The following is a 27,885-nucleotide window of genomic DNA, read 5'->3' as shown; positions in this document are numbered from 1 at the left end:
GCTGTAGTGGGCATGCGTGGTGGGGTTTCCGTGCATGCCAATCACAGTCTGGGCACAAAAATTCCTTGGCTTGTTAAGTACTAATCAGAGTCAGTGCAGGCACCCTAATCCCATGGGTGGGATGCACAGAGACCACAAAGAGCTGACTTCACCAGTTGCTTGCAGTGGTAGGTCTCAGGATGCATCAGTGGAAACTGCTTGCCCAGGCTTCATTTTGGAGGAGAGCCACAAGGTGGCGCCAAGGCCCAACTATTGGAGGAAAGTTTGTTTCTAGACAGCATGGCAGTGAACAATTACAGTGCTACAGGCATCTCTAAAATGCCCTATGCTGACAGGATAATCGGGCTGAGAAATGAACACTGATTGTCTCACCTTGGGGAATAAAGCCAATGTGAATCATAGTGGGGAGAAACAACTATGTGGCTAAAGTGATGGGTTATGACACTGGTACTTAATCCAAAGCTCACGGAGAGCTACATTTGCAATTACTATCATCCAAATGAGCCACATTTACTTCCAGGGTGTTTTTTTGCAGCAGGAACTCCTTTGCCTATTAGGCTACACCTCCCTGTGGTAACCAATCCTCCAAGAGCTTACAGGGCTCTTAGTACAGGGTTTACTGTAAGCTTTGGGGGGATTGGCTACATCAGAGGTGTGTGCCTAATATGCAAAGGAATTCCTCAGGGAGGCTCACACCTGACTTGTTATTCCAGTGGCAGCTATTTCAAGGCAGGAACCAACAGCCTTGCCGGCTTTCTTTAACCATGGGGCCGACTCCATACTGGGGAGCAGTGCTCTGAAGAGCCACGAGTAACATGCCAAAGAGCCACATGTGGCTCCCAAACCACTGAGTGAGTTGTCACTGAGCAACAGCTTCAGTTACAAATTATTCGGGCAGACTCAGCCATGGATAGATTCACTCCCCCACTCCACTTCAGTTTCCATTTCTGTAAAATGGTAGCTGTTGTGCCAACTGCCACAAGTTTCTCCCTACAGGAACCTGTCGAACTTAGCTTCCTGGAATACAGAATCCTAAATGTTTAAAAACATATAGTTAAGGAGAGGGATGGCCTGGAGAGATGTGGTTCTCTTGCACTGTCCACCATATGAAGAGATAAGTCTGAGCTCAGGGCTGCTGCCAGGCAGTGCTGGAACATCAAGTCCTGCTCAAAACTTACTTATATATGGAAAACAATGAGGATGGGGAAGTCCTGAGAGTCAGCACACAATGCTGAAGTCTGTCTCCATGTCAAAGAACATCTATGTTATAATGTGTGGAGCAGAGTGTTTCAGAGGATAAGTGTTAGGATTTACGTTGACAGCACATCAGGTAATGTGAAGATGAAGTACTGTTTGTTCATTGGAACAAAGCAAGAGTCAAGTTTCACCTTTAAGACCAACAAAGTTTTATTCAGAATGTAAGCTTTCGTGTGCTCTAAGCACACTTCATCAGAAAATAGTATGGAATAACAAGCAGTCCTAAATATAGAGAAAGTGGGCAGTGAGTTAGTACGCAGAGTCATGGAAATGTTTTATAGCAGATTAAAAGAATCACAAGTTGAGGTCTGGCGTTTGTTAGTTAGTGTTAACTGGGCTGAAACAACAACAAAAGGTAATATAAAGCAGATTAGTTATCCTGGGTGTGAAGTGCAATAAATGAGAGTCTGTTGTAATGTTTTTGCTGTTCAGTCTCTGGGTTAAAATGAGGGCACAGGTTTCTCAGAGGTTTGATTTAAACATGTAACACACATATAAACGTAGTTCTAGTTTGCCATTACAAAAAAGAATACATTAAAATATAGTGGAAGATGGGTTAGTATATGTAATGAGATAAACAGCCAGTATCCGTATTTGAGCATGTTTGTTCATTGGTTACTTTGAGAATGCTAATTTGCATATCTGAGCATTCTTTTTCAGTTGTGACCCAACTGCTTCTCTTTTTCTGTTTTATGCTATTATCACATTCGTTATCACTCTGTAAAATAGTTCTTCAGTAAAGTTTAACTTGTTGTTTTACACAGTGTGGGGTGATTTACATAATATGCTTCCAAGAAAATAAGAATTTATCTAACAAAAATAGGCCTTGCAATAACTGGTTTAAATTAAGGGCGGGAAGGTGCTGGCTGGATATTAGGAAAAACTTTTTGACAATAAGAATTATTCAACAGTGGAATCAGCTACCCAGGGAGGCAGTGAGCTTCCCATTACTGGCAGTCTTTAAGCAGCGGCTGGGGATGCTGCAGGCTGATCCTGCACTGAGCAAGACTTGGAGGTTGGACTAGATGGCCTGTATGGTCCCTTCCAACTCAGTGATTCTATGATCTCCAATTCCTGGTCTGCTTCTGCATTGTCCAAAAAAGAGCCCTTCTACTATGCACAGTCCATGATTACGCATGAATATCAGAACTGGCACCAGATGCACAACAGCCTTTTGAGTTTTCCATTTCTAAATATGTCTTTAATTGCATATATGTGTTTGAAAGCCTGCTGGCAACTGGCCTGGTGAAGTCTCCGAAGCCAGCAGGGGCACTCAGTGGGATTTCGTGCAGTCCAGGGGTGCCGCTTGAGAGTTTTGCCTATCTCTACATGTCTTCCTGGGACAAGCAGGATAAATTATATAAAGTAGCACTCAGGATTCACATGCGGAGTTCAAGATTCACAGCAGGAGTGGAAAAGCCATTCCCTGCTGGCTCCCACTTCTTCCTCTCTTGTTTTTCCTAAAGCTTAGGTTTCTACCCCTTCTCAAACTCTTCCAGTTGCCAGTTGTTCTCACCCCTGCCTTCCCTCCCCCAACAGACTGCCCCCCACCTCCATCTGTTCTCTGCTTATTTTCTTTTAAATTTTTGTGTTGTTTTGGGGAGGATAATTTTTTGCAACTCTCATATGTTTGTGCAAAGCTCTATATAATTTTTTGCAACTCTCATATGTTTGTGCAAAGCTCTTGGGAATTTTATGATCACACAGGAGGGGCACTCATCAATACTAGATGTATGATAAACACCTACGCATTTCTGTACCCACGATGAATCTGTACATTGGAACAAGAAATGTGCAAAGCGGCTCTGATTCATCCCTACAAGCAGCAGCCAAAACCTGGCTCAGGCAGGAACGGGCCCACGATCACCTGCAAGGCTTCCTTTTTCTACCATCCTGGACCCAACGAGCCCATACCTTGTGCAGTCGACCTTTGCTGTCCCCCAGGAAAATGACAGTGTGTCCATCTTCGATGCTGACAGCGACTGCAGTCAAACGGGCATCCGGCTTCTCCAGGATCGGAGCTGCTTCAAGTGGCACTCGGCTGGCCATGGGGCTGGGAGTGTGGTCTGAGCCACATGGGTAGGCATCCAAAGTGTCCTGGGGAGGGAAGAAACAAGAAAGTTTTCCACATCAGCCAATATTCTGGAGGTGTCTTCTGATTACTCATTTCATACTGCTAGAAAATTGAGTAGTAACAGAAGAATTTACATACGAACACACCATTGGTCTATTAAGGTCAGAACCATCTACTCTGAGCAACAGTGGCTCATCTGAGAGTTGGTGAGGGGCAGTGGTTAAGAGCAGCAGACTCTAATCTGGGAGAACCAGGTTTGATTCCCCACTCCTCATTCCCATGCAGCCAGCTGGGTGACCTTGGATCAGTCATAGTTCTCTCAGAGCTGGTCTCTCAAGAGCACTTCTCTCAGGGCTTTCTCAGCCCCATCTACCTCACAGGATGTCTGCTGTGGGGAGACAAAGGGAAGGAAGCCGCTCTGAGACTCCAACTGAAGGGCAGGGTATATATCCAGCTCTTCTTCTCTCCAGGGTCTCAGATTTAACCATCCCCTACTATCCAATCCTTTTAACTAGAAGCGTCAGGGATTGGAATTGTGACCTTCTGAATGCAGCACAGATACTTCACTGCTTAATCACCATCCTCTGCCTCAAATTTAGTAACATTCCACTCCAGATATTTACTAGGAAAGTGGGAATTTTAAAATCAGCCCTAAGTCAGGAACTAAAAAGGGCTGAGCCAGTTTCAATGCTTCTGATGCTTCTTATATCAAAAGCTTCAATGCTTCTTATATCAAAAGCTCCAGTTCAGGGCCACAAAGATCCCTAACTCTAAGCCCAAAGGGGCAGCAAGCAAAGACCTAGCCTGTAGTCCACCACCAAGCTTTGACCAACGGAGAAAATGACAACATAAACAGCAAAGAAGCATCTTCTTAATCTGCAGGACAGAGGTAGGGCTGGACCTCAGACAAAAGCTTCTGACTCAGGCTTGTCTTCTAGACCGGCCCACATTCGGCCTCAACTTGCTGCTGCCTTGGTCTCGTTGCCAGGATTTGACAGATATTCCTTCTCATACATAATTGCTTGTGTGGCAATGGGGCCATTATTATTGTCATCTACGTATCTTTTCCCCAAGAGTGGGCCCCCCAATCGGCAGATACCTAATCTGTAGATTGGGACCACACTGACACAAAACAGAGTTTTCTGCAAACTTGGGTTACTGTCCCAAGTTTGCAGAAAAATCTGAAATCATTAAAAAAAAAATACATGAGGATTTTTAAATCTCCCCCCCCCCCCCCCCGCAAAGTAAAATAGCATTCTCTGTACAAGCAGACCTGGAGGTGGTAATTGTACGGTCATGGAGCCTTGCTCAGTCTAGCAGTGGAGTAACCTGGAAGTCATGTTGGGCTCAATGAGAAAGTGGGGGGAGGGAATTCCCCCACCCACTCTTGAGCATTGCAGGACCACACCTGTATATTTGACAGCCAAGTCAGCAAAAATTGAGGAAATGTAAATCCAGAGACTGGACCCATGAAGGGCCAAGACAGATCTTTTGACAGACCTAGAAAGCACCCCAGAAAAACCTGAAATCTTTAAAAAAGAAAGAAAATGGGGTTATAAAACCCCCAAATTATAAAAGAAATATCTGTAGCTTTAAAAAGAGATGCTGTCAGTGGCTGTTGCTAGGCAACCACAATAGGCTTAGGTTTTATCAGTAAAAGGTATGGGGAGGGGGGAAAGGCTGTTTTTCAGGACTGTTTTGGCCTTTGAGGGAGGATTCATTAGGCTGTGCCTGACAGCAACCCATGAGCAACTTGATATCACCTGAACTGCATGACTCACCCAGACCTGGCTGCTTGCTACTGTTCAACAGCAGCCAGTCCACAAAAGCCATCGCAGTGTACTGGATAAAGTTTCAAACTGGCCTCTAATCCCCATTCTACTGTGCAAACTCACTGGGTGATCTTGGCCCACTTATACAGTCTCAGCATACACTACTTCATCACAGGGTTGCGGTGAGGACAACGTGGAGAAGAGGTTGAGGTAAGCTGCACTGGGTTGTGGGAAATAAATCAAAGAATCATAAAGTTGGAAGGGACCTCCAGGGTCATTTAGTCCAACTCATTCATATATATATATATATATATATATATATATATATATAATATAAAATAAATGAAGTAAATAAATAAGGAGGGAGGGAGGTAAAGTATGGGTGGGTGGGCGTGAAGGCAAAAGCACTAAAGGTGAGGATATGGGAGTGCTAGGATGAGTGAAAGAGGAATAGTGTAAGGAAGGGATGTAGGTGAGGTACCCTACAAGGCAAGTCCTTGTAGTTTCATCCCAATACAAGGGGGCCCAGCTCAGCTATCACGATGCGACAGACCATAGTTTTCCTGAGAAGGGGCTGCGAGGGAGAGAAGAAAGGAAATTTGAAGACAGGGGGCTGATTAGGGTTGCCAGTCCCCAGGTGAGTAAGTAAATAACCCTAAGGTTCCATGCAAACCAGTCTCATAAACACTTATACAATTACTGGAAATATATATAATTGCTTAAACACACAATAGAAAATGCTTAAATAATAACAAATCAATATAAAGAGTGGGCAAGGATTCAACAAAATGGGTAAAAAAACCATTTACATCCAAATATAAAGAAGAAATTCATAAATGTCTATAGAAAATATGAGAAAAATCCAGTCCAGTTCTTCATGTGTGCAACCAAGCACAAATTCAAATTGTGCAGTTGTGCACAAATGGCTTGGTGTGACGAGGTGGTACTCAATCGTCCTCATTTCACATTGCAATTTTATCTGAACATCCATACAAACAATCAACACATGGCAAGAACGCGTCGAAACACAGTGAATTCTGAGTACACGAGCAGGAAGTCTTGCCATCCGTGTACTCTTTTTTTTTTGGTTTCCAATCCCCATGGCACCACAAAACTATAAGTAAAAGAATGATATTAATAAGATGTTCAGGATGCATATTGACCATTAAAAGGTAAAGGTGCAAGCACCAGTCGTTTCCGACTCTGGGGTGATGTTGCTTTCACAATTGACCATAGGGTTGACTCTATTGTAGGTTAAACAGAACTAATAGTGAAAAGAAGAAAATAAATGAATGAATTTTTCATGCTAGCTGGTTCAGTATCTAACATGGATCACATATAAATTGTTAGGTTGCCTTAGGGAGAAAAGAAAAATAATAATTAACATGATGTCATGAAGTATAGCAAATAAGTAAGTTGGCAACCTTGAATGAGGTTTGTGCACCTTTGGGGCCATGAGACTGTATGGTCAGATGCATGTAATTATGGCGAACATTCTCTTGAGGAGGACCAGTAGCTGGTAGTTTTTTAGAGTTTCTTGGCCAGCAAAAAAGAAGCAAGGCCTTTGTTCCTGCTCAAAATGAAGAATAGCTTTCTCTTTTGTAAGAAATTTGTAAAGAATTGTCTCATTGCTGCATAGCTTACAACTTGAGAGCATTATGCCAAATTGAAGGTTGGAACCAGATAAATAGGCTTGCTCCTTATAGATAAACACATTGCAGTAATGGGTGAGTTTTAAGAGTATATGTTCCCTGTAATGGTTAAATTGAATAATTTGGAGATTAAGCTGTGATTTCATCCCTGGGTCCCAAAAATGCACCATTATTAGTATTTTGTTATTTGTATTTTTGAGGTGGTTCCTACAGGAAGCCTCAGTGCTTGTATGGGAAGTGTTTTGGCCAGCAATATATTGGAAGATTTTGCACATGCTTTGAGTGAAGAAAGCTGGCTTACTCCTTTATCATATACAGTTCAACAAGACAAGGACTTTTATAATACTGATGAAGTGTAATATGAAACACATTTATTGTAACTAGTTACGTCTGATGAAGTGTGCTTAAGAGAGCACATGGAAGCTTACGTTCTGAATAAAAATTGGTTGGTCTTAAAGGTGAAACTTGACTTCTGCTTTCTTCTACTGCTTCAGACCAACATGGCTGCCCATTTGGATCTAGTTACTTGTATGTTGTACTACTAAAATCACTATGGGCTCTGTTAAAATTGGTCTAAATGTCTCTTATGGTTGTTATTGTGGATTTTTTGTATCGAAGACATTTGTCAATCTAAAAATAGTTTTATATTTTAAAAGTATGTATATTGTTAAGTAATTATATATATATTTAAAAAGTATGGTAGCAGTATGGTAACAAACGTATGTAACAAAAAGTATGGTAACAAACACAGTTTGTTGTTTTTTTGTAATGTATCTCCACTGTGATCCCATTGTTGATTACTGAATCCCCAGGTGAGGGCAGGGAATCCCCCAGTTTGGACGTCCTCCCCCCACCTTTCATCAGAAAGCCCGGAAGGAGGGAAGAAATGTCTGCTGGGCATGCCACTATACTCAATGGAGACCGATCCTCATAGGGAATAATGGTGAATTGATCTGTGGCTATCCGGAGCTCGGTGGGTGGGTGGGTGGCTGGGGGGTCTGTTTTCTGAGATAGAGGCACCAAATTTTCAGCATAGCATCCAGTGCTTCTCCTCAAAACACACACACACTCCAAGTTTCAAAAACATTGGACCATTGGGTCCAATTCTATGACCCCCAAAGGTGTCCCTATCCTTCATTATTTCGAAATAGAGGAAAGGCATTTAAAAGTGGGGTGGTCACTTTAAATTTGACTGCCAGAACTCCCTTTGGAGTTCAATCATACTTGTCACGACCTTGCTCCTGCCTTCACCCCCAAGGTCTCCTGGCTCCACCCCCAAAGTCCCCAGATATTTCTTGAGTTGGACTTGGCAACCCTAAGGCAGATAAAGGCAGGTTTCCTGGTGAGTAGAAAGGAGAGAAGGGAACAGGAAAAAGTGAGAGGCTATGGGAGCGTTCAGGTAGGGGAAAGAGGAAGTTCCGAGGGCAGGAAAAATGAGATGCTCCCCACAAGTCTTTGTGGTCCCCAACTTGAAATTACATATTAACTTCATTTATAGCCTACCTTTCTCATGGAGACTCAAAATATGAAAGACAATTCAGTTAGACAGCAAAGACCCCTGACCAACAATGCAGTAGGACTAGGATTACGGAACTGGAAAATAGTACAAACCCACCCAAGTCAAGATATATCATGATGAAGTCAGGGGGTTACCAACAAAAAGATTTTGTCTAAGAAGTACAGCCTGCACCTTATGCTGGATACTATCTTGACCAATACTAAGGCTCCAAGCCCCCAAATTCAAACCTCACATTTGCCAAGATGATCCCTTAGTCCTATACACATTTTTCATTTTGCTTCTCTGTCCCTGTAGCTTTAGGTACATCTTGATACCTATTTTGCATGCAGCACCTACAAATCCAGTTAGATCTGCAACACCATTCCAGGGGCTGTCTGGCACTCTAGGCAAGGCTAGCTTCAGTCACCCCCCCTCGCACTGATAACATCACCAAGTCACATGCGGGGTGCCCATTCAGCAACCCCAGAAGGCCAGTGCCCTAGGCAATCGCCTAGTTTGCCTAGTGGCAGAGCTAGCCCTACACCATTCTGATGTTCCACTCTAAGACCTGTAAGCTGCAGACTAATGGCTCTTCCAGCATGCCCTGAAACATCTTTTTGTCCTCCTGCCCAACCTTTTTGTACTGAACATCAAGCCTGATTAATTATTCTAGAAAACCCAACACTTCCTCACCACTGTAGACTGTTGATCCTTGAATTCTTTGTGTACATTTCTTGTTTTTGCCTTCAAGTCACAGCTGACTAATGGCCACCCTGTGGGGTTTTCAAGGCAAGAGGCATTTAGAGGTGGTTTGCCATTGCCTGCCTCCATGCTGCAAACTTGATATTCCTTGGAGGTCTTCCATCCAAATTCTTGATAGCAGGGCTTTTTTTGTAGCAGGAACAAGTTTGCATATTAGACCACACACTCCTGATGTAGCCAGTCCTCCAAGAGCTTAAAGGGCCTACTGTAAGCTCCAGGATTGGTTTAGGAATGTGTGGCCTAATATACAAAGGAGTTCCTGCTACAAAAAAAGCTCTGCCAAGGCCGACCCTGCTTAGCTTCCAAGATCTGATGAAGTCAGGCTAGCCAGGTCTATGGACACAGGAAGTCAGGCTAGTCCAGGTCTATGGACACAGCTACCCATAATCTATTTGTATCCATCTCTCTGTAATAATTTCATTTGAACACATCTGCTTATTCTCCTGTCTTTGGCACACACAGAGACTGCATTGCAAGCTTTGTTCTCTTATTTCACAGTCACCTGGGTACATATGTGCATGTGTAATGTGTTCAAGGTTCATTCCCTTCAACTTTTTGGATTCTTTTATATCCCAGCAAAGTTAGCAGTATGTCTAAGGAGAACAATCCCTGGTTATGCACAGTTTTGGCACCATCTAAGAACAATAAGCCTGCCCCACAAAAGCAAAGAATGGCTCATCATTCAAGGAAACCACAATATTACCGCAGATAGGACACAACATGCTATGTTTATGAAACATGATGCACCAGGGTAACAAAGAACAAAACATTGCAAAACAAGAAGTTGTGCATTTTAATGAGAGTGCACTGCTGTAGCTCAAGGAAACTGAACCTGCAATCGTGAACACGTTGTGCTATTGAAAGGGGGCAGTGGGGTACTGTTTCAGAGTTTACCCAGGTGAATGGCAGGTACCCACTGCAACGGTTGGCAGCAGGTACAGTTGCCTACCTACCTAGCAGAGAATTCCAGAATTCAGTACTGTACCAGAGAAGTCAATATGACTGAATAATGCCAAAGGACAGTGAGATTTGTAAGAGCATAGGTGAAGCTATACTGGATCGAACCAATAGTTCATCTACTCCAGTCTCCTGTTTCTAACAGAAGCTGGTCATATACCACAGGGAAGCCCATGAGCAAACCACTGCCCGTACCTGCTGACCGCTCCCCAGAAACTATCAGAAGCATTCTTCCTTTGAACCCGGAGGCCTCATTTGAATGTCATGGTTAATAGCACATGACAGTCCTGTCCTACTTAAAAATGTCCAGTCCTCCTCTATATCCCCCTAAGCCAGCAGCCATCACCACATGCTGTTGCAGTGAGTTCTGCAAGTCACTTCTCCACTGTGCAAAGTACTACTTTCTTTTGCCTGTCTTGTATGCTGTCTTGATTTGTTGAGACAATCTAGAAACTCCCTGCCAGTGTTCCGAATAAAAAGCTGTCCATTTGGAGACAACAAAAATACTTTCAGCGCTCTACCTTAAACACAACTGCTGAAGCCATGGCAATTGAAAACAGCAAGCTCATCAAACGAATCCTCCCTGCCCATAATTCTCAAAGTTGCTATTCCAGTTTCAGTAAAGCAAATGTATTTATAGCTCGGATGCCCACTTTTGCTCTGTGCAGTCAGCACTCAACTGAGTAGTTAGCTGAGGCTGGTGGCTACTCAGTTCATCACCTTAACCCTTTACAATCATCAGTCTCACTGAGAATACTGCTGGAGCTGCTTTCTTGTCCACATCGGTAAATACAGAACAAAGGGTGGAGTTTAACGGTGTGGAAAAACATATTTAGAAGGGAAGGGAACATTGCGTGGTTCTCTAGGCAACATGTTCTCTTTGCTGTTCAGTTCCCAAGCAGTGATGCAAGAACACAGGCACACACACAAAAACCCAGAAAAGTTAATTTAGAACTCTTAATTTAAAAAACTTCCCATAGGTGTCATTCATGACTTGTGAGCTGCCAATCCTAAAACTGGTAGCTATGCTTATCGCAGCTGTGCAGGCACTCCTTTAGGGAGAAGATTTGGTTGTTCTCAGGGATCATTTTTTAGAAAAAGAGGTGCCAGAGCTCATTAGCACAATCATTTGCATATGCCACACACCCCAACATCACCGGAAGCTGTACTAAATTATATCAGCTCAGAATCTCCCTTAAAATGCTTTTTGAATTATAATTGCCATAATAAAACCTTACTTCTACCCATCCAGTGTTCCCTCTAAGCTGCAGAGTCTTGTGAGCAAAAATTCTACTTTGTGAGCTTCTGGTGTTAAAAGCTGTGAGCTACTGCATAAATTATTGTGCTCTGGGGTCATCCTTCCGAACTAAGGCAAAATGTGTGAGCTGGAGGCTAAAAATCTGTGAGCTAGCTCACGCTAACTCAGCTTAGAGGGAACACTGCTCCCATCATACCTTTAACATTACTTTCTCCTATGCGGCCACAGAGGCATGATGAAGATTTCCATCTGTCCGCTTTTTATGTTTTGGTTATTTTCCCATTTTTTATGGGGGGAAATATTAGAAAGTTTACCAGTCTTTGAGTTCAGCAAAATTCTCACAGGGGGTTAGAACAATGGAGCCTGGAAGCAATTTGGGGGGGGGGGGAGAGACAATAAAATGTAGAGGTTCCAGAGCTTTGCTCCTGTAAACTTCTGCCCAAAATGAGGCCTGGTTGTTCTCCACTTAGGCCTAGAGGAGCTCCTCTCTCTTTTTAGAAACATTGTGTGAGAAGAAGAGCATGTTTTTATACCTAGCTTTTCTCTACCTTAAGGAGTCTCAAAGCAGCTTACACTGGGGTTGTGATTGCTCTGAGAACTGTGACTGACCCAAGGTCACTCAGCAGGCTTCATGTGGAGGAGAGGGGGAATCAAACCCAGTTCTCCAGTTTAGAGTCAGCTGCTCTTAACCACTACACCACATTAGCTCTAGGGCTGTAATGGCTTACAATTGCCTTCTTTTCCTCTCCCCATAACAGGCACCTTGTGAGGGGGCTGGGGCTGAGAAAGCTCTGAGAGAACTGACTGAGCCAAGGTTACCCAGCTGGCTGCATGTGGAGCAGTTAAAGGGGAATCAAACCAGGTTCTTCTGTTTAGAGTCAGCTGCTCTTAACCACTACACCGCTGGCTCTCAGGGTTGTGGGTAGCAACAGATGAGCTTCACATGGCTTGAATTTTAAGTGGGCCACAAATAGGGTTGCCAACTCTGGCTAAGGAAAATCTTGGTTATATGGGGGTGGAACTTGGGGAGGGCAAGGTTTGGGAAGGGATGGGACCTCAGCGGGGTGCAATGCCAGGCAGCTCACTCTCCAAAACAACCTTTTTCCTCTTTGTAACCTGGAGGCCACCTGTAATTCTGTGAGATCTCCAGCCACTACCTGGAGACTGGCAACCTCAACCAGCTCCTCTGACTTTATTGTTAGGGAGGCTCAGCCAACACAGGGCCCTAAGGGAATAGTACCCTCTTCCACATGACTTCTGAAGTCTATGCTCCTCTGAAGGTTTTCCCCTGCCATTTCCACACTTGAAGTGAAGACAAAAGGACCACCCCAGCCCCACTTTGGACTGCTGCCCATTTACTTAAAAAAAAATGAACACACACAAAGAGACAGAAGTTGGAAAGAGGCCACACTTTCAGAGTTCCCTGACTGAAGCAACTGCTTCCCTTGGCTTAGAGGCTGATTTTGTCTTCCTCTCCTTTCCTGACTTGGTTCCATGGTACTTATTCAGTCGCCCTTTCCCACCCCTCTCTGCTCCTTTAACCATAGCGTTCACATAGCTGTTCCTAAAGGCTGTCAACTCCAGCTTGGGAAGCTCCAAGAGATTTGGGGACAGCATCTGGGGAGAAGCACAAGCGTCTTGGGAGGGGAGGGAGCTCAGTGAGGATGCGATAACATAGAGCCCATCCTCCAAAGCTGCCTCTTCCTCCAGGGCAGGGGTGGCCAAACTGTGGCTCAGGAGCCATATGCGGTTCTTTCACACATATTGTGTGGCTCTCAAAGCCCCCACCACCCTGTTGGCCGGCTTGGAGAAGGCGTTTCTCTCTTTAAATCACTTATCTAAGCCAAGCCAGATAAAGCATGTAAAGTTAAAATTGCTTTCTTTCCACCTCCATCTCCACTTCCCTTCCCCATCTTCCTTCCTTCCGCTCTCAAACATCTGGTGTTTATTCTATGTGCTCTTATATTGAGCAAGTTTGGCAACCCCTGCTCCAGAAGAACTGATTCCTGTAGTAATTCCATGAGAATTTCAGGCTGCACCTTGAGGCTGGTAACTCTCAGGGCTAAAGTCAGCATGCTCTGAGGTGGGGCAGCTGCCAGGGCACACTGCCACAGAATCTGTCAACCATATGCTGCCAGGGAAGGAATGGAGGCATTCCTGGGGGCAGAGTTATGGTGTTCCTATCTGCACACTCGGCACTTCCTGGCTGTACACTCAGGCTGTGATCACACTCACTAAATAATGCATTTTCAATCCACTTTCAATGCACTTTCCATCTACCAGTTCACACAGTAAAATCCAGTTGAACAGTGCACTGAAAGTGGATTGAAATGGCATTATTTCATGTGATTGCAGTCTCAGTTCTTATCTGAACACTCAGAATCAGAGCCAGTTTGGTGTAGTGGTTAAGAGCAGCGGACTCTAATCTGGAAATCTAGGTTTGATTCCCTACTCCTCCTCCACATGCAGCCAGCTGGGTGACCTTGGGTCAGTCATAACTCTCTCAGAGCTCTCTCAGCCCCACCTACCTCACAGGGTGTCTGTTGTGGGGAGAGAAAGGGAAGGAGGTTGTAAGCCGCTCTGAGTGAAGGATGGGGGATAAATCCAACCTAGGGCTGCCAACCTCCAGGTGCAACCTGAGGATCCCCCAGAATTACAGCTCATCTTCAGCCTACAGAGATCCATTCCCCTGGAGAAAGCGGCTGCTTTGGAGCATGGCCTCTCCACAAACTCTGCCCTCCCCATTTCCCCCAATATATCCAGGAATTTCTCAACCCAGAGTTGGCAACCCTACTCAACACCACTGGGGAAATGACATATGGTCAGTAGGAGGGTTCACAAATGGGCAGGGGGCAGAAGAGAACACCAGTAGGTGGAGATGTGGGTGGGCTGGAAGGAAAGACCAAGTGGCGCTCCTGCTATCCAAGTGATAGCAGGAGAGAGGCCCCCAGCTCCACCCCCCAAAAAACCTTGGAACTGGCCCTGGTAACCCTTCTGTTCTTCTAGTCTACCCCTCTTTTTTCATACCTGATAGGGAACATTTATGTTACAAATTGTTTAACGCCCATGGCATACCATTTGCTCATTGTGTCTCATAGACTTCATAGGGCTTCAGGTTTCTTCACACTTGTGAGAGACCAGGAGTCCATTTAGCTCAAGATCCTGTCACCAAAATCCTAATCAGGATTTTAAAAAATAAAAGACAATGTTTGCAGAACATTACCAACCACCAGCAGGGAGCTGAGCCAAAGATTTTCCAGCGGAAATGACCGAGCTGAACTTTTGACTAGAGTCTGGTGTTTCTGGCTGTCCCCTATATGTTGAAAATAGATTTGAATGCTAGCTTGGGAACTCACTGGGGAAATGCTTTCCCTGCGCAGAGGGCTGACTTGCAAGTCAAGGAAGAGCACAGAATTAGCATTCTGCCTGAAAAATGCAATGAGAACGGGGCTGCTGCTGCTGCTGCCACTTGAAACTGGCTAAGCTCAAAAGCCCCTCTGGATATACACACATATTGAAGAAACTTCACTGACGGGCTCTTCCATTTGCAGGCAGAATGGTGCAACGGAAGAGCTGGCACAGCAAAACATGCCCTGCTAGATACAAATTTTTAATGACAAGCGCTTCCATGCAGTGAATGGCAAGGGTGAAGTTCACATGCCACTGGCTAAAAGAGTCATTAAAAGGTCTGTGTCCTACACGGAGCATTTACATCAAAACTATGCAGCTGGAACTTCAGAACTCTGAGACAGGAAACTCTTAATATTCGTGGTTCTCGCTCTCCCCCAGAAGCCTTTTTCTCTCTATTCTCAGCACTGTTATTTATTTTGATATAAAATTCCATTTACAATGGCATTCGCCCTCCCTGCCTGCTTTAGTCCCCCCCACCCCCCGACCATCTTCATCATGTTGCATATTTTGGCATGGAAGTTGTCTGCAAAATTTAGGAGTCTGCTCTTCTGGCTCCAAAGGTCCAAGATTCAGCACCCACTGCTAGCAACAGGAGTGTACAAATTATCTAGCAATTTGTCATTCCAGCCAAGGACAGTGAAGCCCAGCATGCATTTCCTGATGCCTGCTTCCTCCTCTTCTGAAGTCACTCCTCCCCACAATGTAGAGAGACAATTCTGACTCTCCTCTATCTCGCTGGAACATGAAGTGCTTCAGAACAGCACAACAGCGGCTGTATCTCTGCAAGGAGCAACCATTTTGGAAACAGGGTCCTCCATCATAGGATAACACTTGGTGTGGGACCACCCAACATTTTGTGATTGGCTCCTGGCCATTCATCTTGAGGCTGGCCATGTTGACAATAGTAACAGTTTGTGATGGTGCCCTGTACCTGTTCCTAAAATCTCAGTTGCAACACTGTTGTTGTTTTTTTTAGGTGCGAAAAAGGCTTTTGATGGAAGGCCACAATTTAAAGGAGGCAGTTAAAGACGCTTTCACTAGTGAACATCACAAGTGATGATATTATCCCTTATTCCTTTCTGTTTGACAAAAAGACACTGGAATAGTTAGATATGTATGTCTTTCTCCGCATATGTATGTCTTTATACGCACTTACCCATCTATCGCACTGTCATCCAGCCTTTCCTCCAAGAAACTCATGGCAGAAAACATGGGTCTCTTCTCCATTTTGTCTTTACAATAACCCCATGAGGCTGGTTAAGCTGAGAGACTGATTGGCCCTAAGTCCCTCAGAGAGCATCATGGGAATCTGAGCCTGGGTCTCCTGAGGCCCAGTCCAGCTACGGGGTAGGTAACCACTGCCATGTATGTTGAACAGCTGCATGCCAGATCTTTTTTTTCCCTTTTGGCATACAAGGCTGGTTCTCTGTCCAAGGGACTTAAGTGAGCCCCTGAGACACTGGCAGAGGTACTGAGACCCAACTTGTTCCCAGTCTGTCTGGCCAAGTCCAGCCCTTGTCACTCCCCTCCCTTGTGGTTCTTCTTCAACCCTTTGTCCAAAATGGTCACCTACACCAACTGCTCTAACACTGGCTCCCACTGGTAAGCAGTGCTATAAATTCCATATATACACCATTCATTAAAATAAATCACATTTGAATCCATTCTGTGGTATCACCAAGGCAACAACCCTAACATTAACCAACATCTTCTACCAAGGATAGATTATGGGCAGCTGCATCTAGCCTCAGAACCTGCCAAGCTCGAAGGTGGTGCTTCTAGGCCAGATTTAGCTTTACTAAGATATTTACGTACATATGCTGTGAATAAGCACTTACCGCGGACAATTTGGCACAATCAGAGTTGACGTCGTATTCTATGTAAGTCACCTCTATGCCCTCTTCCGATTTGCCATCCTTGGTGTAACAGAGGTCCCTGGTTTGAGTGGCGAGGCGGTTCACCTGGTCCATTGTATAAATACAGAGTGCAGATTCTTCACTCAACTTCCCTGAGGAAGCGTGCAAGGCAGAAAAGGCAGTGAAGAGGACATCTCCTTGGGCCACGCCCAGGTCTCCTTCCCCGCCCGGCTGTGCAACATAGGCAGCCTGAAGGAGGCTGTAAGTCTTCTCTTTGCTCCGGCAAACCAAAGGTAACTCAACGTAGGAGTAATAGTGAGAGTCATCCAGGCAGATCCTAGAAATGTAGGTCCTGTATTCACGAGACAGTGACTTGAGATCCCGCCGGTAAAACAAGAAGTAAACGCTAGAGCCGTGAGTAAAAGTTTGGATGAAATGGTGATTGTATTCCGAGAGCCGTCCCACAGCTAGCTTTGCTGTTTCCTCATAGGAGAAGATGGAGTGAGAGTCTGATCCAGGGGCCTCGCCAGGGTGGGCCCTGAGATTCCGGGTCGTCACGGGAGGAATGCTGCCACCTACTCCTCGGCTGGTGTAACCTCGGCCCACAAACATCAGTGGCACGTTGTCTTTGGAGTACCCGACAAGGCCCACGGTGGAAATATTGGGATCATTTGCTGCTACGTACTGAGTGTCTCCTGGTGTCCAGGGCTGGAAGAGAACATGGTTAATGAAGCCAAGGTTCCTCTTCTCACAAATCCCTTGCCACACACTGCCACACACTATGAGCTCCTTCTCCAGCGAGTTGATCAACAGCAGCTTGTTGTAATTGTCCGTCTCCTGGGCCTGGGGACAGTCCTGCTTGGAGACAGGAGGAAGGCAATCCTTGCTGTCTAAGGAAGGCCCTGTGGGAACAGCCTCCTCCATTACCAGGTCCGCTGTCATCTGGAAAAGGAAGTTGGTAGCCCCCAGATAAAGAGTCCCAGAGTCAGAATCCATAATCAGATGAAGAAACTTGGTTCCGTTGTATGAAAAGGTGGCATACTGCAGCCCTTCTGGAATGACAGCCCCCAGGAAACACAGAGCAGAAAGGAGGGACCCCAGAGGCATCATAATCATTCTACAAAAGAAAAAGAGTGGTTACCTTTTTTGCTGATTTCAAAGCCTGGAGACTATCAAAAACATTATAGTGCTTTCCCCCCCCTGCCATCAAGTCACAGCTGAAGGGTTTTCAAGGCAAGAGACGTTCAGAGGTGGTTTGCCATTGCCTGCCTCTGAATATTGAGCCTGGATTTCCTCAGCATTCTCCCATCCGAATACTAACCAGGACCAATGCTGCCTAGCTTCTAAGATCTGACAAGTTTGGGCTAGCCTGGGATATCCAGATCAGAGCATTATACTGCCCATCCAGCATTAATAAACAGGAGTCTTATGGTACCTTAAAGATCTTATTCCATCACTGCTTATGGACTAAAGCCCTCTTCAAATATACATGTTCAGTGCCACTATATGTATGAGATGAAGCAGGCTGTAGTTCACCATACTGAGGCTGAAGTAAAATCCTGACATTCTTTAAGGTTCCTGTTAATTTTGCTGCAGCAGACTAACATGGCTACCTTCCCCTTCGGAATTATCTATCCCTGACTCTGATGAATATTTGTTAGGGATAAGCAAATTTGAAAACAATTAACACAGTTTTGTTGAAATTAAAGCTGAGGGACTTATTTCATTTAATCTTCAAGGTTCAGTGGTAGTGCATCTGCTTGGCATGCAGAAGGTTCCCAGTTCAATCCTCAGCATCTCCAGTTAAAAAGGACCAGACAGTAGGTGATATGAAATACTTCTCTCTGCCTGATATCCTGGAGAGCTGCTGCAAGCCTGAGAAGACTATTATGGACCAGGGGTCTGATTCAGCATAAGGCAGCTTTGTGTGTGTTCATGTGTGAGATGTGGGAACTCCTTCATGATAAATAAAACCCTCATTTTGCATCAAGTTAAATAAAGTCAGAACAAGGATATATTTGTACAGATTTACATTTACATTGATTGACAAGGTGGAAGGGAAAGGAGCCACTACAATATCAGAAATCCTCCTCATCCTCTTTTCAGCTTCTTCAGTTTCAGTCTAAATAGCCCATACCACTGGTTTTCAACCAGAGACAAGGGACAGCATATACTGGAGAACTGTACCAGAAAAACCACTACCATTCTGTTTTGTTCAATCAGTGTGGATTTAGGACCACTGAAATCAATGGGTTTAGACTGGAGTAATTTTGCACAGGACGGTTCTATGAGAGGATCACAGGCAGAAAAATATTTTTAAATATTGGGGGAGGGAGGGTAAGGAGGTCTAAAGAAAGAGGAAAGCTGGGCAGATAATAAGACAATCCTAAATAGAATTGCCATTCCAAGTCCAGTGTGTAATCCTATACAGGACTGCACTATAACTTGTGCACTTATATGCCTGTTAACTCAGATAGGTCCCACTTTATTCAACTGGGCTTACTCCCAGGTAAATATGCATTAGGATTGCTGCCAGAGTCTCAAGTTAATATCTAGAGAAATAAAACGCCATCAAGAAGAGATCACGAGGTAAGCACATTCCTGTAATGGCAGATTATGTTTGCAGTGTTGGCATCCAATCCTAGTCTTTATGGACTCCTCTTCACAAACCCAATCAGAATGTTTCAAAAAAGTGAAAGTCAGGAAAAGGGGCTGAGAGAGGCAGAGAGACAGAGGAAAATAACCAAATGCAAAAGAGCAGCAAACGCCTACACTTTTGATAGCCACAGCTTTTTCACCCCCACATGAGAGTTGTACCTGCCAAGATTCATAGAATCATAGAGTTGGAAGGGACCTCCAGGGTCTTCTAGTCCAACCCCCTGCACAATGCAGGAAACTCACAAACACCTCCCCCTAAATTCACAGGATCTTCATTGCTGTTAGATAGCCATCTAGCATCTGTTTAAAAACCTCCAAGGAAGGCGAGCCCACCACCTCCCGAAGAAGCCTGTTCCACTGAGAAATCACTCTAACCGTCAGGAAGTTCTTCCTAATGTTTGAGCCAGAAATTCTTTTGATTTAATTTCAACCCTTTGGTTCTGGTCCTACCTTCTGCGGCCACAGAAAACAATTCCACACCATCCTCTATATGACAGCCCTTCAAGTACTTGAAGATGGTGATCATATCACCTCTCAGCTGTCTCCTCTCCAGGCTAAACATGCCCAGCTCCTTCAACCTTTCTTCCTAGGACTTGGTCTCCAGACTCCTCACCATCTTCGTTGCCCTCCTCTGTACCCAATCCAGCTTGTCTATATCCTTCTTAAAATATGGTGCCCAAAACTGAATACAGTACTCCAGGTGAGGTCTTACCAGAGCAGAGGAAAGCGATACCATCACTTCATGTGATCTGCACACTATACTTCTGTTGATTCCCTCTCCTGAACAGAAGCTCTGCCTGCCTTTGCATCAGATTGCCCAAAAGAGTAGGGTTACCAGCTCTGAGTTGAGAAATACCTGGAGATTTGAGAGGTGGAGCCTGCGAAGGGCAGGGTTTAGGGAGAGGAAGGAGCTCCACAGGGTATAATGTCATAGAGCCCACCCTCCAAAGCAGTGATTTTCTTCAGGGAAACTGATCTCTCAACTGAGATCAAGTATAGTAGTGGAAGATCTCCAAGCCCCATCTGGAGATTGGCAGCCCTCAAAAGGGAGTGGAGGAGGAAGACAGGTAAAATGAGCAATTAAAAGTGGGGTCCACTCTGCAGGTAGGAGCTAGAGGTGGGTCCCGGGTCTGAGAAATCTGGCCTATACTTCTCAAGGTTATCTTGACAGTTATTACCACTAGAGCTTTTTTAAAAGATAGAATGAAATGTTGAAATTTGCCAGATGCTGAGTTCTGTGTTCAGGACCAAGTACCACATTTGTGCAGTGCAGTTCTGGAAATGTAGACCTTCACATTATTACACTTTTTTTTTCACTGAGAAGCTCTTCAAACCTACACCAATAAGCCTATTTAATCAGAATCGAGGCCAAAGACTGGGAGTAGACAGTACAATGAAAATCTGTATTCATAAGTTTAAATACGCATAGATCCAGCGGGGCAGCTGTGCTGGTCTGAAGCATTAAAACAAAGTTTGAGTCCAGTGGCACCTTTAAGACCAACAATGTTTCATTCAAGGTACATGTCCTGATATACACTGAAATGGAAGTTAAAATCTGAAGAAGTGTGCGTGTGCACGAAAGCACATACCTTGAATAAACTTTGTTGGTCTTAAACGTGCCCCTGGACTCTAATTTTGTTTAAATATGCATGTATTTCATAGCTTTCAACTTGCTCACCTTGCCTTCAGTGTAATTTTGAACGAGTGAATACCTGTGGGGAACCTCCAGGCGATTGCCGTATATGGGCCAGCATTTATTAAATCTGCCTTTATCACTGGAGAAAAGCCCAATACAACTTTATGCCAAAGTCGATTATGAAAACCTGATCTGAATATTATAAATCAGGCAGGGTAACATGCAGTAACGCCTCACGTGTGACTCACGAATTGTTCAAGCGCCGTTCACTCCAGAGCACCCAAGAATGTTCTGACTTCATTCATTTTCTTGCCACACACTGGGATTAAGGGAGTGTAAACAGAGAACAAGATGGTCTATCTGTACAGTATCACTGTTTTCTACCCAGATCCACAACAGTTACCTTTGTTCAGGCATGCCTTGTGCGTTCCTTGCTGGAAACCTCAATTTCCAGGCATGAATGGGTCGGATTTGGATTGGGACGGTCGCAGTAAACAGAGGGGTTTCAGCCTCCCTCCTATACCCCTTTCCTAACTTGAAAGGTTCTCTGGAGAGCAGCTGTTTGCCAGGTGGGGGAAATTTACACATAGCAGTCATCAGGGGGTTTTTTGAGTAGAAACACACAGGAACGCAGTTCTAGCTGGCTTGGCATCCAGGGTGTGTGGATTAATATGCAAATGAGTTCCTGCTGGGCTTTTTCTACAAATAAGCCCTGTGTAAAACAATGGTGATGTACAATGTTCCCTCTAAGCTGCAGAGTCTTGCGAGCAAAAATTCTACTTTGTGAGTTTACCAGTATTAAAGTTGTGAGCTACTGCGTAAATTAGTGTGCTCTGGGGTTATCCTTCCTGAGCTGAGACAAAAATGTGTGAGTTGGAGGCTAAAAATGTGTGAGCTAACTCACGCTAATGCAGCTTAGAGGGAACACTGGTCAGGGGGTATGGCCTAATATGCAAATGAGTTCCTGCTGGGCTTTTTTCTACAAAAATGTAAATTTCCCCAACAGGGCAAAACAGCAGATCCTTGGGGTCATTTCAGATCTGGGAAAACGACATGGGGCTGGCCAAGGTCCCAATCTGAACTGGAGCCCTGGACAGAGGTCCCAGCACAGAACTTGCAAGGCATGCGTGTTTGAATGCCTTGGTGAACTCAGGGACACTGTGAGAACAAGGTAATATGAAGTTCATCTTAATTAAGGTTGCCAATTCTGGGTTCTGAAATACCTGGAGATTTGAGAGTGGAGCCTGGGAGAGGGAGTTTTAGGGGACGAAGGGACCTTGGTAGGGTATAATGCAACACAGTCCATATTCTAAAGCAGCTGTTTTCTCCAGAGGAAATAGAACATATGTTTTCAATAAATAAATGAGCAGTATATATTGCCTGGAGATCAGCTGGAATTCTAGGAGATCTCCAGACCTCACCTGGAGGCTGGCAACCCTAAAAGTTGCCTTATACCAAGCCAGACCATTGGTATATCTAGGCCAGTACTCTTCCTTGCAGCTGGCAGCAGTCCTCCAGGTATTTGCCTCAAGTATTTGCCTGAGATGCAAAGGAAAGTAGAGGCAACTCAATATATGCAAGGCATGGGATCAACCATTGAGCTCTGGCCTCCCTCTGGGGGTGTAAAGTGCCATCAAATTGCAGCCAACATGGCAAGCAATCCCTTAGAGTTTTCAACATAAGAGGTTTGCCATTGCCTACTTTTGTGTAGTAACCCTGGACTTCTATGGTGGTTTCTCATCCAAGTATTAACCAGGGCCGATACTGTTTAGCTTCCAAGATCTGACAAGATCAGGAAAAGTGAATACACTTCCTGAAAGGTAGCTCCGCTACCACAACACCTATTTCCCTAGAAATATGCAGTTACAAGAAAGTACTGGGAATGTTTGAGATGGCATTTAGTCTGCCTGGTACAGCCACCCACATTTGACAATGGAAGACAAGCTGCTGTGAATTAACTAAATAAGCTCCAACAAAGTTGTCAGGGGAAAAAAAAGGAATCCACTTCTGTGGGGTCTAGATACATAAACCGAGAAGACTTTTTGAAATATTAAAAATACAACCCAGAACTGTAAACAAGCTTATGCCACCTAACAAGCAAGTTAAAAAGATAAAAAGGAATTCAGAGGTGCACATTTCAGTTCATAGCAATAAGCTGCACATTTTGAAAGGAAGACAGCTTGTCTTTTGCCCATTAAATAGGCACAAAAAGCATCAGGGCATTTGTGGATTAAGGCATATGTCTGCGGCAGAAACACTCACTGAATACACTATGTTTGATTCCTACAATCCACACTTTGTAGGGGTTCTGAACAATGACCTCAGGGTCAGGGATATCTACTGGCCCTGAGGAAATAATTTTCACAATTGAATCCTCTTACACTTCATAATCTGCTATATTGTTGGTGCAAGATTAGACCCCATTAGGAGTAGGCCTTGTCAGTGGAAAACACCCCCCCACCACCACAAAAAAAAAGAAATTATAGCTTTATCACATGTTCTCTTCAGAAGTAAGTAAAAATAAGTTTGATCTGACAGGACCTTGGAAGAGGAGGTGACCTTTTTAGATCTGCTGATTTATCTAGTGCTATTGTTTGATTTCTTTGATTGGACTGTTTGAAAGAGTTTTGATTTTATTATGGTTTCATGTTATGTTTTACCTTGTAAATCAATTTGGCAATAACTAAAAAAAGGACTATATAAATATCAAGGAAATGTGTAATGATGGGCTGTATGCACTCTGCATAGCTGGCTTTTGGCTGCTCCTGTGTGTTCTGAGAGACATCACCTGCCTTTTATTAGGATACAATGACAAGTAAGATCATATTTTAACAATTTATTTACTTCATTTATACCCTCCTTTTACTCCCAATGGGGAGCCAAAGCACCTTACAATATTCTGTCTTCCTCCATGTGATCCTCATAACAACCACCCTGTGAGGTAGGTTAGGCTGAGAGTGGGTGACTGGCCCAAGGTCCTCCAGAAAGCTTCCATAGCAGAGCAGGGATTCAAATCTGGGTCTCCCACATCCTAGGCTAACTCTACACCACACTGGCTTCCCAGAGAGAAATGCACAGCTTCTAAAAAACCACAATACCATAACTGATGATATTGTTATTACAAGTTTTTATATTGTTAGATTTTATATTGCTGTTCACTGCCCCGGAGCCTGATGGTTGAGGGATGCTAAATAAATTATTGGGGGGGGGGGGGGAGAGAGAGAGATAATGTGATTCCAAATATATGGGTGAGCGCTCAAATCAAAGACTGAAGAAAGAACATCCAAGAATTGCAGAAGTCCCACGAACAGTCAGAACGCATTTTAAGATATCTTCATCAAGGGCCAATTTGAACACAAGCCCTTAGCAATCCATGTAACTCATCAAAAACCCAGAAGCCCTGCAGCTTCTGAATGCTGGCTGAGCTGAATCACTTCTTGAAAGCTTCAAGACATAGTCTGCAATAGTTAAGAGATTAATTACACTATATAATCCCTTGTGATTTAAATCTTTAAAAAAAACCAACCCAAGAGACCAGTCATGCAAATTAGAGAAGCTCTCCACAAGTCCACAAAAACCAGTCATGAGCAATCCAAGGAGATGCACTCCATGGATCTGGGCCACCACAGCAGAGAATGCTGGAAGTGTATCCCCAGGCCCCCACACTTAAGGCCAGCTGACACATGCAGCGGAAAAGGCAAGAATGACGCTGCAGAATCTTGAAGGGCTGAACGGACTGTAACCCTTCTGGGTAGAAGAGCTGGGGAAAGAGACAAGAATCACATTTTGAAATGGGAGTAAAGGCTGAAGTAGAATCTCCTTCCCTAGCATGCTAGGTTCTTATTTGGCAAAAGTTTTGTGACTTTTTAAAGAGAGGACCATTCAAAAATGGCATATCCACCTGCTACAGCTTGCATTATACTGTACAGTCAAGCAAGATTTTACCACTTGATTCTACTGCTTGTGTAGGAGGCCTTAGAAACACAGAGAAGAGGCCAGAATACAGAATGTGCCAAAACCACAAGCCAGGCTTCACAGTTTAGTAATCAAACAACAGATAAGCAAAGTTGGGGGGCGGGGAAGGCTAAGGTGCCAGAAACCACTTGCCCAGAAGGAGTGAGGGTATGACACCAAGCCCAGTATTTCCAAATGGGCAGCAACTAGGGATGCCAGCTTCCAGGCAGGGTCTGGGGATCTTCCTCAATTACAACTCCTCTCCAGACTACGGAGAACAGTTCACCCGAGATAAAATGGATGCTTTGGAGGATGGACTCTATGGCATTGTACCCCACTGAGGTTCCTGTCCTCCCTAAGCTCCACATCCCCCCCCAAATCACCATGAGTTTCCCAACATGGAGATGACAATGGGACCTGGCAACCCAAGCAGCGGCACAGGACCAATAGTAGCTAACTAAACAGAGTCAGTCCTAATTGACAACACTGCATAGGCCCTCCCTGCTCTTAATCCATCACCATGGTAACTGGCTATGAAGGCATGAAAGGTCAAAGTTGCCTTGGTGGGGAGGGCAAAGCCCAAGGCAATGCTGGCTTCCCAAAGAGGGCTCTTTGCCCCCGTTGCACTTCAATGTGCTGGCAGTGCAAAAGCTGTCCAAGTGTGACTGGCCACAATTCCCTTGGTTGGCTGTGGGAACGGACTGTCCAGGCCAAAGCCTTTCCCTATGCCTTTCTTTTTCTCTGCTTGTTACTACATTTGGAAATAAAATCTTCAACCCAGAAGCTTTTTAGAGTCATCCTCAACAGAGAGAGTTGGAAAAAAGGTCATTTTATTGATATGAAGACAGAATTCTCTGAAGTCTGTGTCCATATCACTTTGAAATTGGACCCATTTTCAAAGTCAGTTAATTCTCTTTAAAATCTGTTACATTTTCCTAGTCACTTAATTCTCAGGCACATGACAGGCATCTAACCACTTTACATGGATTTGGAGCCAATCCACACATACTAGCCTGTGGTCATTTTATCCCACAAAGTGGTCCCACCTATGGATAAAGGAATGAAAACACATAGACAGGTAAGGAATAGTCACTACATAAATATATTCTACTGTAATTTCTACAATCTACAATCTAAAAGCTTTTTGAAGTGATTACAGAAATAAATAAGAGCAGTTCAAATGTGTTCTAATGGCCTGAAATGGTTTCCCACTCTGTGGCCCACCCCCATGAAATTCTACAAACTGCTTCTTAAACTCTCCTCAGACCTAAAAGCAGTTTGCACCTTGCACCATGGCCATTGGCCATGTAAAGTCCCTTTGCACTCACAGAACTGTAAAGTATAAAGTCCCTTTGCACTCACAGAACTGATTTCACGGCCTTTTGTTTTCTGGCCAGCTTACCCATGTAGTGACAGTTCACTATTCAGTGCCAAACATCCCATTCTAATCACAGAAACTATTCCAATTGTCTTGTGACCAGCTGATTTACATGTGGCATTTCTATTGCCTTCTACTTCCTACAATTTGAAGAAGGGGAAAATACTTGATTTGCAAAAACCATCTAGGTTGGAGAATCCCAGTTGCCCTGATGTAAATTCTATTCATGCAGAAGGGCATACAAAGTAAACGAGAATATTGCATTAATACCCCATGCACTTGCATATTCCCTTTACTGCGTCTGATTATGAGCACGGTTGGAGACAGCTTCCTGTGCACTGCAGAACATCAGTCTAATCTGTTAAAGCTGCCCATGTATCATTATGAGATTTCAGAGTCGGTGGAACAAGCTCTGTGTAAACATACCATAGAAAGAATAAGGCAAGTGTCTCTTGCCCAGACAAGAAGGGAACTGGGCGAAACTCTGGAAGCCAGTTTGCAGAAGACATGTCTTTCTCTGGAAAATAAGGCACTTGTGCTATCCTTGTGTTCCCTCTGTGCCCACGTCTCCCCCCCCCCCCAAAAAAAAAAAAAAAAGGCAGAGATGGGAAAGAAAGAAACCCGTCCAAAAAGGCAATTTGTTTTCCTTGGGGTTGATGTCCCATTTGGTCTGGTATAACCTGAAAGGTCTATGCCCTCTATCTGTAGAAGTAACAATGCAAAGGCAATATAGTGTACTGACCATTAATAATGCAACATTTTGTTTTATATTAAGAACCAGCTACGCATGCTGGTTTTACTGAACTCTACTACAGGGCCGTAACCAGGATTTCCAATTTGGTGGGGCAAACAGAGATTTCCAATTTTTGTTGGGGAGGGGGATGAGAAGGGGAGGCTGGGAGGGGGGAAGAGGTGGCAGGTAGGCAGGTAGGCAGAAGACCTGGAGATGAAGGGAGAGATTTTGCACAAAATGAGGGAGCAATGGCGGCAGTGAGCAATGGAGGACTGATTGGAGGGGCCAGAAAGGTGGAACAGGAGTTTGATTGGTAGCTACAGGCCTGCTCTACTAATACCTGACAAGGGGAGGTTTGACTCTTGAAAGCTTGTTGGTCTCAAAGGTGCTACTGGAGTTGAATGAATCTGGTTTTTCTACTGCAGACCCACTTGGCTACAGTGCTGTAATGATGCTGATTTTAGGTAAGCGGGCAACCAGGGATACTCATCAGGCTCACCGATGCTCCTTTGGCACTCTGCCCTAGAAGCTCACATATGCAGAGTCACATCACACCAGCTCTGGCTGCTGTTTAGGTGGCTTACACAGAGGAGCTTTTGTTCTTAAGGGATAATGGGCATTTAGAATTCCCTCCTCCCACCCCCCAGAAGAACCCGCCTCACTTGCATTCCCAAGCAATGCTTTGCACTGAGCTCTGGAGGGCTTCCCCCCCACCTTCCTCAGGCTTCCAGGGGAAGGCAAAGAGATGGAGATGCATTTTTAGAGCTAGATAGGCAGCTCTTTGTGGGCCTTCAAATACCTAAATATGCCAAAAAAGCCCCTCCACCAACACAAAGAAACCTTCCAGCCCAAGCAACGCAACAAATAACCAGTGGCCTACACAGAAATCAAGTTCCATCTGCCAGCTTTCTACTAAATCAGTATTTAGGATTTATTTAAAAAATGTATATCTGCCTCTTCAGAGTCCTCCGGGAGAATAATAGTGATGGCATTATTTCTCGAGGCTAGGGGGTGGGAGGCCTGGGCTCA

At 44.5% G+C, this 27,885-nt stretch overlaps 1 protein-coding gene across 1 annotated transcript in view; it reads right to left on the bottom strand.

Annotated features, from left to right (window-relative positions):
* The window catches only part of PLXNB1 (plexin B1), a 159,050-nt gene that overhangs the window by 65,861 nt on the left and 65,304 nt on the right, over positions 1-27,885 (bottom strand). The window contains exons 4-5 of the mRNA XM_060239326.1: positions 16,480-17,614; positions 3,172-3,354 (exon numbers count right to left, since the gene is read on the bottom strand). Of these exons, the coding sequence (XP_060095309.1) occupies positions 3,172-3,354; positions 16,480-17,613 (1,317 nt within the window). The 5' untranslated portion in view covers position 17,614. The remainder of the gene's footprint in view (positions 1-3,171; positions 3,355-16,479; positions 17,615-27,885) is intronic.

This window comes from Heteronotia binoei, chromosome 5 (genome assembly GCF_032191835.1).
Source record: "Heteronotia binoei isolate CCM8104 ecotype False Entrance Well chromosome 5, APGP_CSIRO_Hbin_v1, whole genome shotgun sequence".
Lineage (NCBI taxonomy): Eukaryota > Metazoa > Chordata > Lepidosauria > Squamata > Gekkonidae > Heteronotia > Heteronotia binoei.
The sequence above is the reverse complement of the archived record's forward strand: the minus strand, read 5'-3'. Positions and strand labels throughout refer to the sequence as shown.